Genomic DNA, 16,225 nt, shown 5'->3' with positions numbered 1-16,225 from the left:
TGTTGGGCCTCTCATTGACAGGGCTTCTTTTTCTTCTGCTGCTGGTAGATACAAAGCCACAGAATCATTTGCCAAACAGGCATAATTATGACATTTTGCCTCATCGGCAATGTATACAGTAGATCTTGCCTTCAAATAAATGAAAATTCAACAACAGTTACAATAAGATGTTTCCCCTTTAATGCAGTATTTTCTCAAAATCACTGTTTCCAGTCCAGGTCTTCAAATCACATTCACATTAAACTTTTCTGTGCATAATATTTGTGACAAATCTTGTGTTTGCTTTCATAAAAAAAATTCTCTGGATACATCCATGTGACATTACAATGTGTTCAGCAAACAATCACGCTGTCTAAATCTGCAAATCATTTAGTGGACGCTTGTGTCCAGGTTGTCTTGCATTGTTGTGCTTGGGCACATACATTTCATATGTGCTGTCGTGCTTTACCCCTAAAAGGAGTGTTCATAGCTCAGCACAGACCCAAGCAGCAAGCAAAAGGTTTCAACAAGTGAAGGAAGAAGGTGTTTCAGGGGGACACTGAGCTCAAAATATTATATTAATGAGTTTAAGTTAAATTGATGTCATTTGGATTGTAATTTCATATGCTCTGGTACATGAGACTTGGCTTTATAAAACAGCATGGAGTAAAAAGAACAAGTTCCTGGGGTTCACTAGTTATAAATTTAACAATGAAGAAAGCAGAGCACTAAAAACACACTTTTCACATTATAAATGATCATATTCTTAAATTGCATTGATTAAATTCATAAAACAAGGTTGAAGATATTTTTTTTCACAAAGGGATTGGCCTAAAAATCTGTATAGTATAATGTGACATCAAAAAAGGTTCCCACCTGAATACCAACACATTTTTTTTTTTTATTTGGCACATCATATTTCATGTTCATCAACCACCAATACACACACACACACACACACACACACACACACACAGGTTTGAGGTGGATGGAGTCCTTATTCTACAAACAAGGCTGAAAGTTTATGATAGTTGAATTGGTGCATCAGAGTTTATGATATTGCTGATAAGACCTTGTAATGGAGCAGGTGAAAGGACACTAATGTTGTGATGTCTGAGTCACATGGAAAAACTGAAGTGGACATATGTTTTTACTCCTATAGTTGGAATAACACATTTTCATTGTCTTACCAAAGCCTGCAAAACATTCTTCTGCTCATTACTGTTCCGCCTTTGTTTTCTAAAACGGCACCCTCCCAAAATGTTATAAAAACCCGAATTCACAATTTATGTCAATATTTATTAATACTCAGTCATGTGTATCTGACACACACAAGTTGATTAGCAAGATGCTATATATATATATATATATATATATATATAGCATAAAAGAGTGTTTATTTAACCATCGTGTCTAGAAATATTTTTGAAGATCTGTTTTTGCCAATCTAACGTTAAAGTTAACTTCTATCCTGTCCTCATTTTGTGCTGTCTCACTGAAAACCTCATTCCAAAATCCAACTCTTCATCCATAATTGACAAACACACTGGTTTTACCACATCATGATTTAAAATGCATTACCTCCACCATCTGTATTTCATTATTTCATACTAGGACACAAACCAACCAACCTTCACATCCTTAAACACGTGGCACATTGTCATTGATACAAATATACTGTACATACATTTCTCATTGGGGTTTCTACATGTTTTTCCCCCTGCCCTTTATACACTGTTAAAAAATATAAAATATAAAGAGACATTTTAAAGGTTTGTTCAGGTTAAAAACACATGTTCAATGTTTCTCTTCAGCGCTATTTACAATTCTCTGTATAGTTACCAGTCGTCATTCAGCTGTCAGCACAGGAGTGAGTGGGTGTCTCTTTTCAATAAGAACAGTTACTGCTTATGGGCAAAAAATAATTATCTGAAATGTGACATTTTAAACTGCTAATTTCAACCATTTTTCTATCTACAGATCCAAAATGTAGATGTTGGTAATTGACAATATATAGTTGAGAGACATGCACCAATCGGCCGGATTTGAATCAGAGATATTACAGAAAAATTTAGCTTGTTTAGGCATTAACCCCCAAACCAGGAAGAAATATTTTTATTATACTTATATATTTCTTAACCAGTAAAAGCGCTTTTCCTGATAGTGTGCAACAACTCTTGATCGACAGACACTGTTACAGGCATTTTTCACAAGTTTTACAGACCAACCCATTGATAGGCCAAAATCATCAGCAGATCCATAATGAAAATAATTATTAGTTGCAGCCCTAGGTGCAAGTAATCTTAGTTACTTGCAGACATTGAACAAAACAATCATATTGTACATGGAAATGTCATTTGGTGGTCGATTGTACCCTATTGTAGAGTAGTCAACCGTAGACATTTTGATTTATGGTGAAATATACAACTGATTTGAACATAAACCACTTTTTTTTTTTTAATTACTAGATTTTAAATCAACTCAATGGACCCTAGCAGCATGGCAAAGATGCACTTGACACCATGAAATGCTTTCACTTGGACAACATGGGAAACAGTAAGCGCTCATTAAAGTTATGTGGCTTTAAATGGACAACAACACCAGTTTGTTGGATCAGTCAAGGTTAGCGGGATCGTAACTCCGGAGGCATTGGCTGAAGTTTAACTATGAACACGGAAGTACCATGTCAGGGGATATCAAGCACAGCCTCATGACTCAGATCCAATTTACTGAGGTATCACCTGGTACAGTCCTGTGAGAAAGTGCATCTTTGACCGTTCAGGGCCAAAAGCCATTCCTGTCTGGCCCTTTCCATTTGCTTTTGCTGTTTATAGTAATTGTTACAAATATTTGCACTTATTTCCATTCATTTGTTTTTGAAAAATATGTGATTTTATGTCAATTAACCCAACTAAAATGATAATTACTGATTAGACAGTTTAAAGAAAACCCCACTTTACATTAAATGGGGAGGAGATCCCTAAAATACATCACTGCTTGAGTGACTTTTTAAAAATGCGATCCCATGAAGCAGAATGTGATATATACGGTTATTATCATGGGTTGATGACCAAGACATTATTAAGTCTAGCAACATTCCCCACATGAACGTCCTTTGGGGTTAATTAATCTTTTATTGACTAGAAAGCATATCCATTTTTGCTTAGAAAATAAAAATAACCGACAAACAACCCAAATACAACATTCATACAAAGTTTCTGTAAGGCATTCCTTCACCAGGTCATTCACACCAGCAGACTCTGCTGCAGCTTCCTCTTCCCAAGCTCCAGCTCATCAGTCTGTTGTTTCCCAGCAAAAGAAAAAAAGTGTTCTCGAAATAGCTACACCCACAGTTTTTCTGTCAGAGACTTCTCCTGCTCTGTCACACAAGTCTTTAACACAGTTCTGGCCATGGCTTTGGTGTGTCCAGCAGATAAGACTAGAAATTATACATACAGGAGAGCCGTAACTCTGAAAAACCCTTAGATACATGCAAGACTGTACAGACTTTCGGTGACCAGTCAACGCAGGACAGGACACAGGGTTTAGGTGCAGTCCTATCTGCAGGAGGTGCCCAACACGCTGCCCGTTGAGGGGGTGGTGGCGGTAGCGCTGTAATGAGGGTAGTTGTCGTTTGTTGGCGGGCCTGGGAGGATGGAATTTCCGTTGGTTGGGGAGCAGCTGAGCTGGAGCCTCCGTAGGTACTCGGCGTGGACGGGTTTGTGGCTCTGCAGCACTTTGATGGCCTCGTCCACGGTGAACCACTCCCGCTTCCGGCCTGCAGAGGGAGGCAGAGCACAATGTAGTTCAAAAGAAGCTTTCATGTTGTCTTCCTTGTGTCCCCAAATATAGTGCAACTAAAGAGAGGTAACATACATATTCTACTCTTCACATCACTTATGTGTTTTTATAAAGAAGACACTTATTTAACGCTGCCTTTTCCACAGGTGGGACATTACATTGTATCAAAGCTATTTCTTGTAATATAAATGCAATAAAGGAAGTCATAAGCTTTAACATCTGCAGCATGTTACTCTCTCTTAACTATAGTAGGAGGAGATGTTTCACTCTAATAAAAAACTGGGTATATAAATTATAATGTAAACATTTTGGAGTAAGCAACCACAACAGGTAGCGTGTATTTAAATGTTATCCTCAAGATCAATTGTGTATATGTTTTAATACTTTGCTTACCAAATGCTTAGATGCTGTTCATACTGTACATACAACTTTACATTTGCACTGTCCATTCTCCAACTCTGTCCTCTTCTCTTCTACAAGTTTTTAATATATTCACATATACAGTATAACATTTGTATATTATAACTCAACTGTACATATATTAAAGATAAAGCATAACTGCACTTATCTGTATAAAACACTATATTTCTGCACTTCTGGTTTGATCCTTGCATTTCATCAGGTCTGTACTCTGCATAATGGCAATCAAGTTGAATCTAATCTAATATATAAATGTGCACGCATATACAAAAATAGAGTAGGCACTGTAACAGCGCTCAGATTTCAGAAAACAAGCAAATAGTGATGTAGCAGGCAGACGTAATAACTGGTAACACGTAGTGGATGCTCCCCACTGAGCACCTAACAAAGTAAGGCTGGGTTCTGGCGTCTAGGATACTGACAGCTGTTATATGCTGCAGCTCAGAACCCACTGCAGCTATGATCAGTGGCCTAGATTTATAGGCACCTGTTGTCACTGCATACCCCAATGCCCATAAAGTCTTCATGCAGTATACTGGCTCACATATATAAAAAGATGCAGTATATTGTGAAAGGCAAGCTAGTCGTCAGTTCAGCAAGAAGGACGGGACAGACACACACACACAACCAAGTCTAGTTGCCCTTGACTTTAACCTTCGTTGGATAACTATGACCTGGATGACTGAGAATCTTCACACACACACACACACACACACACACACGTAAAGGGAAACTGTACCTATGTTGACGGAGTCTTCCCAGGCCTCCAGTGTTTCTGTGACCGTCAACACATACACGTACGTCCGGTGCTTTCGATCCTGGTTTTGCTTTAGGGATCAGAAGGAAAGAAAACTGAATAATCAGTGATACAAAACCATAACTACACACGAATGCAAAAAGAAGTGTGACAGGATAGTATTCACGCCTGTAAAAATTCAAGCACTAAAAGTAGCATCTTAGCCATTTTCTGTTTATCTGTCCAATTCTTTTTCTTGTCAACACTAATCTAAACCAAAATACTTGTTGCACAAAAATGTTTTTGTAAAAAAGTACATGGTTATTTGTGCATTTTATACACGTGTAAGTGCACTTTGTTATACATATGTACGATAAAGTGTCTGAGGATGATGAAGTCATAAAAGCTTACCTCAAATACACCAAGCAGACGTCCTAGCTTGCCCTTCACGCCAGCCTTTTGGAATCAAATGAAGGAGAAAAAAAATGTTAGAAAAAGTGTTTTAGTCCCCCACTGGCCGCACAGCATGCAGAACAAAACCGACAACAGGGGACACTAAAACGCTTTTGTGAGATTGTTTAAAGGTTTTGAGTAGCTGTGGCCTTTGAATAGAGGGTGAAAACATTTGAAAAGCAGTTTGCAAACCACAGACTATATTCTGTGTCAAAAACAATGGGCATTGTGTATTTCATTTCAATGTTTAAAAGAACCTCAGGTCCGCCTCTATGTACTGAACTCGACTTTGACCTCCCAGACTTTGTTTCAATATGGAAATGCTTGATGAACAATTACCCAAATACTAAAACGTTCAGATCTGAACTACAGAATAAATACTGTTATCCAGAATGAGATATTTTTGGAGTTCATTTTTGTCCTCTGTGGCCTCACAGCTTCTTAGTTTTTTTTGTAAAAACTGTCAGCCAAACTACAATAGTTGTTTCTCTTAAAAAGGTGTAATGATTTCTATTTGAAACTGTACTGTTTAAGACTGGTTGAGTGAAATATCGATCATTTGTAATTTCCTGTTGCCTAGAAATAAAAAACCTGGCACGGATACAGAAAAAGTGTTCCCGAAATGCAATTATGTCCCTTTCATAACACTTAACGGTTGCTTTATTGATTCAGATGTACTTCACAGGAATCAAATTACTGTCAAGACACATGAAATCTGTCCTTTCACCTTCTCCAGTCCCCTGCTCCGCATACTTCACAAGTGTCACTCTGTCTCACTGATGTGTCCGGTGTCTGTGAATGCACAGGAATCCAGCGAGGAGCCAAGTTTAGACCGCTGACGTGGCTGAGAACACAAGGTTCTCAACCAGAGGGACCTCTGGAATACCAGCGGACCCTTCGGTCACCCAGCCACTGACACCGTTGCCCTTCAAAAATCCCTTAGCATGCACAATGCAGCCAACTATTCGAACCCCGCAACTCCATCTCCGGTCACTTTGGCATGTTTCTTACTGAAAATGATGTGTGAGAGACCCCGTCATGTGACCCCAGGGATGCATAGACGTGTATTGAGGACATTTTGCATCTAAAGCATCACAGGTGTAATGTCCTCAGCAACCAAATGGCAACACTGACCCAGAAGTCATGCTACGTATAAAATATATATATATATTTTACATTACAGCAGTTTTATACTCCTATTTTACTTTCTTCAACTATGAAATTGACCCATCTTGTCTTTATATGGGACTAACCTTTAACATAATCATTCTATTCATAATCATTTCTTGGTTGAAACTACCGTAGCTGTTGAAGCATTCAGTGCATTAAAATTACAAAAGTGATGATTATGTGGAACATAGACAGTTGCAGGGATGTTGGACTTTTATAGCAGCAGCAATAACACCAAGACATTTCCAGAGAGCAAATGTTTACATGCTGCTATAAATACCATACCATAAATACATAATGACCCGGTAGACCTTTGGATGTAAGTTACTATCAAACAGGTTTTTTTTTGCTGGTTTAACTATCAAAATAAAATGTGAGGCTATTTTTTGGCTGTAAACTGTTCTGTTCAACAACCTATATATACACCTTTGCTTTCTCATCATGAGCTCATTTTATGGTCGCACAAAAATGACCTCACTTTTGGAGTCGGTTCGGTTCATGTGATATTAAAACAAAACAAATTCTTCAGTTTATTCACCTCCTCAAACACTTCTCGCACAGCGGCACCACATGGCTCCTCTTCCGGCTCCATCCCACCTCCGGGAACGATCCACTGGTCCGGATGCCGACTGCTGCTGACCAGCAGAACCTATAATAAAAAGCACACATTTAAGAATTGTATCACATCTGACTTAATTTGTTTTAGTGTGAAATAAGGAATGTGTGTCTTCATGTGCCCCAAGAGGAAGCAGGATGTCTCACCAAAAAGGTTCTGTTGTTACAGAGGTACATTTAATGGGACATGGTTTTCAGCACATAACAGTACATTCATATTTACCTCTATTCACTAGCCTTGACTTAGTACGTCACATTGATACTGAGGACATAAGATTCTGGAGAAACCCAGTACCGGGACAAATACCATGATATAGAGCCAACAACGACACAGCATGTAACGAACATTAGTTAAGTTGTGGGTTAGCAAACTGTCATTACAGTCACTGCTGCAAAGCAAACATGCAGAGAGGACGAGACGGTCGCAGAGCCAGCACACCAGCTCCAGACAGCGATGCTCACAACTCTCCTGCTACTACAGTTAGGGCTGGGCAATAAATCAATAACAAAAATTAATACAATCTAATCTTCCTCTATGTAAATGTAACAAATGTTCAATAAATGTTTAATTCATTTGAATCACGAACAAATCAGAACTTAACCGTTTTGTTTGTTCAACTTTCACTAAGGAGCAAAAATCAGCCTTTAAACTCGAAAGAAATATTGATTTGACATCGATACGATACGAAATCTTTTATCGCGATAACATTTTTGGGCCATATCACCCAGCCCCAACTATAGCTAACATTTCAACAACAGCATGCGTGTGTGTGTGGCGGGGTAGGGCCCACTTTGGTTGTTTCCCCATTTACAGAGCCAGGGGTGTGCACAAACACCAGATTATTTTCAGCACACACACAGAACAGACAGCTTAACCGTAAGGAGTTATTTGCTGAACCAAAAGACGTGTATTGGATTAGACTCTCATAACCTTTAACAGGAGACCTGACCCTTTACCCATTTGACTCAGATCTCAGGGTCAGATGAGTGATGATTGGTGCCTTCTCTGCTCTTTATTATTCCATTGTTGCTTATGGGATCCTAAATGAACCACAGCACTTATAGCTTTAAATATTTAATCCTGACATTATATTTCATATAAATGGTCTTTTGAGTGACAGAAATGCATGGAATAAATGGAATATGCATAAAAATATGAGAATGATCCACACTCACAAATAGTACTTTACTCCATTTAAATGTCAGTTGATAATTCCAATTGTTTTAAAATATCACACATTAACATTATTAGACTCTTAACTAGACCAAACTGATTTATCCTTACGTTTTTGGGGACCTTAGCGTGTATCCATTATATCTTTTGGTGATAACATTCTCCTGTTTTTGGTTACTAACTATTTTGGTTTCCCATTTCCCAGATGCTATATCTGGATCCTTCTGCCTTGCAAATACCATTTTCCAGCACACAGTGATGAAGCGGTAACAACACAACATGACCCCAGCAAACAATGCATGTAAACCAAACATGAGCCACTCAAAAGCTGTCAGCGCTCCACCGATGGGCCTGCGGGGCTTGAATTACACTACAGTTGCAGTGTACACTGATATGTGCAGATCGGATGTGCCTGTGTCTGCAGTTTCTTGCGGTACAGCAATCACAACAGACACAAGCACACCTGCTGTGAACATTATCGCATTTGCATGGAGCAATTCAGTCATTAGTAAAACAGCTGGTGACAGGACGCAGGTCTTGTTTATATAAGCAGCCAATACATGAAAAGCCAATGAAAGTCTTGTCGGTGGTTTGTTTATTTGTGATTCAACTGCATTTTAGGAATCCTATGCCACTTATTTGTCAGTATAGAAATTATTCTACAATACAGATGAATCAGTGACTGTAAATATACGCATTAAAGAGAGAAACGTGTATAAAGCAGCTTATGCAGGATATGCTGACGTCCATGTCTGCCACCCATCTGATTACCATATCCAGTAATCTGCCAGAGGAGTCAGTCTGTCACTTAATCCTAACTCATCTTTCACATAGCTTCCCTTATGTTCTCTAATGGGATTGTGGCTGCAACTACCACAGGTTTTTCCGAGGATCTTCTACACTTGGACGGCACATGCTTAGGGCCTTGACAAGTGAGCGCTGTTGGCTCCTATCTGCCTCACGTGCCGCGTTCACCCAGCTCGGCCAACTGCTTATTCCCAGACGATATAGGTTAGGATGAAGGGGCGGTAGGGAAGAAGGAGTACTTACTCCGCTGCCCCTACAAATGTCAGACGTGACGGTGTGCATTAAGTGAGTGCACGCTCTGAATATTTTCTGGAGATGAAAAAAAACGCAACTTATGTTTATCCTATAATCCAACAGGTGCATGTCTTTTATAGTGTGCAGTAAGTGACGCCTGTTGAAGGACGGTGCATTTACGCTTACAGCACAAAGAGTGCACAACATGACATCTTCTCAGTAGAGTGCAAATGTACAAAATGTGCAAAGTAAGAATTTTGTAACCTGCTTGAGTGAGCTCTTTGATGAACAGGCTGTCTTTTGGCAGTGAGTTGAGCAAAAACAAACTGGATGTCCACTTTTTGTACTTTAACTCACGATCTGTGGGGCTCTTAATTAAACTAGATAGTAATTGCTATTTGTTGGAATATTTAGAGGACCTTTGGTTTTCTTTGTGAAGCAACATGTGTGTCATATGTATCATGGGTTAATTTGTCCTGCTTTTAAACATGAATAGCACCTACCAGAAGTCTGTTATTTCATACAGGATAATATTGTGCCATGTAACTCCATGTGGGGTGGGTTATTTAATAAAAATAATTAATTCATTCTGTATTTTTGGGATGAGATTTCATGGCACTCCAACCCACTGCCCTCACTGTCTGACTGTGCGCTGAGCTGCAGCCAGCGAGGCTTAAAGGGAGATCACTGGTGTCAATGTGTCCAAAGCCGACAGTATGAGATGTATACAAAACAAAAGCCACAGAGCTTCCGGGGCAGCGAGGACATGGCATATCTCTGCTCCGGTTGTTCCATTTTTATCTTTTGCTTGTTGCCCCGACTCTTATCTGTCCATCCTCAGAATACCACGCAGGCTACACTCAGTTTTGTTTTAATGAATTTAGGAATGTAGAGCACCGAATCGACATATTACAAACTGTATGTAATTAAGAATGTGTTTCTTCGCATGTGCTTCTGAGATGAATACAGCTTCATGTTCATAAGAGGGAGCAGCAGGGCTTTGGTGCTGCCTTTAAGCTCTGCAAAAGGAAACTTTTATCTAGAAGACACATTTGTTACCTCAGCAAAAATCAAGCCTGCAAGACCGGTCGATTCCCTGAAATGTAAGTATATGACATTAATTAAGTGGTCAGTAATGTGGACGGTGGTCCCCACGCATTTTGACTGACATACCCCAATTATTAAAAAAAAAAATTATATAAAAAGTGGACATTGGTTCTATAACATTTTTTAATACAATGAAGCTTTTTAGCTGCTATTTCAACCAGTGAACCATTTCTTGACAACCATCTATCTACCTTTAGCTATTTTAACCATTAATCCACTACTTTTATCTATCTTTTGTTTTTTTACTATTTACCCATTATTTAGAGAACTATTGCAACCATTAATCTATTACTTTTAAAGGTTCAGTGTGTAACATTTAGGAGGATCTATCAGTGATGGAGCAGTTGGTTGCAATTTGCAACCCTCACCACTAGATGCCACTAAAACCTATACACTGAACCTTAAATAACTATTTCAACAGTTTATCCATTACTTTTAGCTATTTAACAGTTTATTAATTCCTTTGAGCCATCCATTTCAAACATTTACACCAACTACTTCCAGTGTTACAGCTGACTAGCATTTTCAATGAAAGTGTAGTTCCCATTTTATCAAATTAGTTGAGCTACTGTACAAATCTTTCCAAGTACCCCTTGGCAAATGTAGAAGACAGACACATAATCTATATACACTCAGAACTTTACTCTTTCTGAACGGTCTTAAAACCTCTGACAAACTGAAAAAAACAGCATGGCTTAAACTCCAGAGGCTACAGCTAAAAGCGTGAGGAAAAACCAAACAAAATAACTCACACCCTCATGACAGGCCACAACGGTCAGCTGACAGCTGAACTGGGAGAACAGAAAACCCACTTATATTTGAAAACAGGGGCATGGTGAAGGAGAAACCCCAGAGGAACACTGAGTGTTTCCCAATGACATTTTACTGTTTTGCAACTCACACCACTTCCCAGGGCCCCGCCCCCAGTGTGAAAAAGGAGGTGGGCAAATTCTGAGGCATACAGTAAATCTTGTCTGGGTAAAGAAACCCACTATTTCAGGCTCATGTGGCGTTATTTCAGCTTTCACTTGCAACAATGCAAAGTTACACAAGCTTCACCTCCTGGATAACCGACGTGGCATGCCATATGTATTAATGTGCAAAAGTTTGTCTTGTAATTGATTTAAAAAAGATGATAAGTCCGCCTCAACTCAATTTAAGGTGTCAGAACCACCATAGTAAAACACAGGCTATGGCAGTGAATCCTCTGGCATCGGCTCAAAAAGGGACAGCCGCAGGGTTAATCTGGAATACATAAACACCTCCTCCTCCTCCCCAGGAGGAACGCCCCTAGCTGTCAAATAAAGAAGGCTCTAAATGCCAGGCTGGGCCGGGTGCCGGGAGGAGAGACTGATGGAAAGTCTAAGTCACTCAAGTACACAAGTGCAGGGGTGGAATCAATAGTGGCAAGACAGTAATATAGTCGCTGCATTATACAGGTATCAACAAATAAGAGGAGTCGTAACCAGGGACTGCCAGAGACAAACAGCAGGAGTGGGCAAAGACAGAGAGACTTGATGCCTACATTTCAGACTTCCATTTCATTATCTGCAATCTGCTGTTCTACCTTTAATAGATAATAGCCTCTGGGTTACAATCTGGTAAACATGAAAGTTACTGCTAGAACTGTTTTCCTGACCAGAGAGTTCCTCTCACTCTGTATAATGTATGAACCCATGGCATTATATAAAGTTTATTTTAATAAAGCCTCAACACTGCCAAATACTGACAGATACAGTATGTAACGCATTGGGTTGCTTCTAAATGATGAAACACACAATATGTTGGTGGGGATGTTTAAAATTACACTGCCCAAATAATACTACATTGTTATTTAATAAACATTTTAATATTTTGAACACTTTCAAAATGTATTATTTGTGTAACAACAATTTGGAAGGGGAGGAGTGGTGGCACTTTATGCAACTGATGGGTGACGAATGAAGGAGAAAACAAACATCGATATCGAATGAACCACTCTATTGGTATCGGTATCACTTTAAGTGTACTAGAATTGGTACTGGTATCGTAAATTATTTAACGATACCCAGCCCTCCTGATGAGAGCGGTGAGACTGAACCAAAACAATAAGATGAGGGGTGTTTTAAAGCTCAGCAGAGTCAGGTGATACATCGCTGTAAGTTGGCAACTAATTTAATATTCCGCATAGGCATTTAATCTATTGTTGATTATAGCAGCTTTAAGGCCCCAAAGCCCTACTTTTGACTGCATTTTCATTATTTCTGTTCAGCCCCCAGGTGAGAAAGTTGTGATGATATACCTTCACAGTAACTGTTCGTCAGCTACGCAGCCCCAAATTTGTGGCTTTCACTAAGCGCGTCACAGTATCTAATTAGAATAAGTTAAAATGTTCATAACCTGCTGGGGGAAATTGTTACTACATATAGAATCAAAAAGTTACTTGTTCAATTTGAATTAAGTGTATGAATGAGTAGACTTCATCTAATTTTTTGGAAAAGATTCTACAACCTATCACTGCCCTGTTACGATGTAAAATAATTAAAGAAGCTCTTGCACCACGCCAGCCCCCAAGCAGCTTACATGCTGTTAAACTCTGGTGCCCTACTCAGCTATCACTGCACTGTCAGGTTCCCCTTTCCTCCTGTTCGGAGTTTAATTGCTGCCATAGAATACTAGACTACCCCACCCTGAGCTCAGCTTTCTACTTTTCCTCTGCAAAACAAAACAGCTCAGCAGCATGTATGTCTCTTATGTCACCACAGTTGGGTCTCCTGTGTCTAGGAACTGATTGTGTGTGTTTAAGGAAAGTATTGATAGCACAACAGCCCATATCTCAAGCTTCTTTAGACAGAAACTGCCATTGTTAGCACCCAAAATCACAATCAAGAGCACCAGATTCTCTTACGTATGTGATTGCGTGAGCAGACATGCCTGTCAAAGCTTGAAAATCCTGAGGGTGATGGTCACACCTACACCCTTCTGTTGTCACAATATTCTCCGAATGTCCTTTCCTGTGATTTCAAGTTAGAAGAAAAGAATCACGGAGTACAAACAACTTCTGAGAAAAATTGCGCAAGAGCTCAGTTCACAAAGTTTTGTAAGAAATACAAATCCATACCTCATATTATATACAACCAATTTTAGAAAATCTCTAAACCTCTTTTATGGTCCTAAATGTAAAACTTAGATATAATAATGAGATAACATATGTGTAAGCGAGCAGGTATGGTGTGTAAATCTTCAGATCTGTATGTTGTACAGCCAAACACTGGAGCTCTCTGAGCCAGTCTAGAGACACCAGACTGGGCTGCTTTTACAGTATATTGTGTAACAGTTTGTTTATGCCCAGCTCAAAAGGGGGATAAATTTGGACCTGCAAGAATATGCCACAATAACAGAGATAATGGTCCTGATGTTTGGACATAAATATGACTTTCTAGTAATATGGCTATACAGCTATTATTAGTCTACAAAGGAACCAGTAACTTAGCAGACAAAAATATATGTAGGAATAACTTGTGAGTAACCCAAAACAAAACATAAATTACTTAATACAACAGGGTTCTACTTAGACTGCCTAATCAACAACATACTAAAATATGGACCCAAAAAGTAGATTTTTTGTAAATATAGCCATTGTGTCGCTCCATCCATAACTGGCCTGATAACTTGAAAGAGAAAATTACATTAATTTAGGCTCTCTGGGTAAGTATGTCTATATTGTTACTCTTCTTAGCATCCATGTCCTAAAAACAAGGGAAAAAGGGAAAACAAAAAAGTCTATAAAATATACAAGTAAATTGATGTTTTGTGTATCCACTTGTTAAAGTTGTCAGACTCACTTAGACTAACCCCTTAAAAAAATTATTTTATTAATTTTTCTGTAGTTTTTGTACCGTTTGTCATCTGTATTTGATATGGGTCACTGTGTTCATTGTTGGCTTCTTATATATGTAGCATGTAAAATATTGTAAAAACCCAGAAATCCAACAATATGTTATTAGCTCTTGAAATAGTCCTAATATCTTGAGGATATGACAGACAATGTGTTTTTAAATTAGGTTAGGAGTGGAAAACACGTCTGAAAGCTGGATCTACTCTACCGAGAAAACTCTTTAAGACACATTTATTATTTACATGGCAAAGGCCCCTTTAAATCCTCATCCACATAATTGCTACGCAGCTGCCGCTCAAGGCCGGCGGGATGCAGCACAATCATGAATGGCCACTGCCTGGTCATGGATGCTCACCCTGACGTGGCATTAAATGTGGTCAAGTCACGCGACATTTGATATATTTAATAATAGACTTACGACCTATATTCTTAACTCTTCACTCAACACAGGCCGAGGTAAAAGCCAAATATTAAAGGAAACGTGCTACAGAGTGCCTCGCCCCCTCTGTGTTAGCTACCCTCAAGCGAGCGAGAAGCCAGCAGGATGTAGAGAGAATGTGTCTTCAAAATAAGAGCTTTTCTTAAAGCTCAAGCGGGGTTCTTGGTCCGGTGTTTTATTTTGAAAGTCGTGAAAGTCAGTCGTTCTTTGCTAATTGAACCTAACTTGACAATGAGCCTTTTTTTCGTTCTTTCTCTACGCGCTCCTCAAACTAGCCTAAACTGGATGGCTCAAGGCGCACCAGCAACAGCAGCATCACGGAAACACCAACCAAAACAGCGGCATTGAGAAAAACACAAAAACAGTGTAATTGCAGCTACACATAGAAGGAGACGACATAAATCACAACGCATGTTTTCATTAAAGACTAATGTCAATTTCATCCGTTAACACCACTGTGTTGTTTGAATGACTGGGTGCAGATAGGGGATGAGTAGGCCACAAAGTCATGCATACCCCCTGTACATTGTTCATATGGTCCAGTTACATAGACACATAACGTTACACTGCGGGATCTCACCTCTTCTTCACGCTCATTCTTGAAGCACAGACATGCTGCTCGCTTCTTGAAGCCCTCGCCATCGTACGTCCTGGTCTGGTTCGGTTTGAGCTTCATTATGGATTTATTGTGTCTCCTTTAGATAGGACCGGAGAAAACAGAGAGAGACGGGGGGATCCAACGAGTTAACAGCAGAGCCGCCGCATCGCTGCTGCTCTCTGCATCCGTAGCCCGAGATGGTCAGTAATGAGAGGAGGAGGGGTTGCTGGAGAGATCCCAAGGTAACAGACTATCCTGGATTTATGTTTTTTCCTCGTTAAATCAAGGAGCCCGGATGATGAATGCAAGGCAAGGCTCAAGCTGTTGCATGTGATTTCCAGTCGGCAATGTGTGCGTGTGTGTGTATGAAGTCCGGCAGGCACAGATATGTAGACTACAACCTACACAGCACAGCCCTCCTCTGGGTCCATTTGCGCATGGCCGCTGACTCAGTACAATGATCAAGCAGGCTGGAGTTTTAGATATACAGATCACTCCTCTGAAGTAGGATTGAGCTCATTGGTTGGGTTAGACTCAGTGGGTGGAGCTACAGTTCTGGTCAAAAACAGTGATATTATTAAACGAATGCGTAATTGTGCTGATTTCAGAATCTCGCACAACATAAGATTATTTGGCAAGTAGACTCGTACTATGTCAGAGTGTGCAGCCACTGATGGGGATGTTCGTGAAGAAAATTCAATCATCTTTCATTTAGGAGTGTTTTGTGCTTGGTCAGGGCTGTAGCCATGATTTTATACTGAGGCAATGAGTCCTACAATACCACCCACAATACATGATCTAAAATTGTTAATGTT

The 16,225-nt window shown here is 39.5% G+C and overlaps 1 protein-coding gene across 1 annotated transcript; it reads right to left on the bottom strand.

The window, feature by feature from the left end:
• Positions 1–157: 157 nt before the first annotated feature.
• nudt4b (nudix (nucleoside diphosphate linked moiety X)-type motif 4b) lies at positions 158–15,866 on the bottom strand. The gene is made up of 5 exons (XM_038739061.1): positions 15,393–15,866; positions 7,098–7,208; positions 5,348–5,392; positions 4,940–5,027; positions 158–3,757 (listed from the first exon to the last, which is right to left on the bottom strand). Exons 1-5 carry the CDS (start codon positions 15,486–15,488, stop codon positions 3,537–3,539), a joined length of 561 nt encoding a protein of 186 aa, XP_038594989.1. The 5' UTR covers positions 15,489–15,866; the 3' UTR covers positions 158–3,536.
• Positions 15,867–16,225: the final 359 nt, after the last annotated feature.

This window comes from Micropterus salmoides, unplaced genomic scaffold (assembly GCF_014851395.1).
Source record: "Micropterus salmoides isolate LMB-PRFRI ecotype aquatic unplaced genomic scaffold, ASM1485139v1 Ms_hic_scaffold_23, whole genome shotgun sequence".
NCBI lineage: Eukaryota > Metazoa > Chordata > Actinopteri > Centrarchiformes > Centrarchidae > Micropterus > Micropterus salmoides.
The sequence above is the reverse complement of the archived record's forward strand: the minus strand, read 5'-3'. Positions and strand labels throughout refer to the sequence as shown.

What these genes read in the sequence shown, in the direction of transcription:
- nudt4b (XM_038739061.1), bottom strand. Translation starts at nt 15,488, where the DNA reads ATGAAGCTCAAACCGAACCAGACCAGGACGTACGATGGCGAGGGCTTC. An exon ending in AGAATGAGCGTGAAGAAGAG is followed by an intron (nt 7,209 to 15,392) that starts GTGAGATCCCGC and finishes TTTTTATTATAG; the next exon opens with GTTCTGCTGGTCAGCAGCAG. An exon ending in GTCTGCTTGGTGTATTTGAG is followed by an intron (nt 5,028 to 5,347) that starts GTAAGCTTTTAT and finishes TGATCCCTAAAG; the next exon opens with CAAAACCAGGATCGAAAGCA.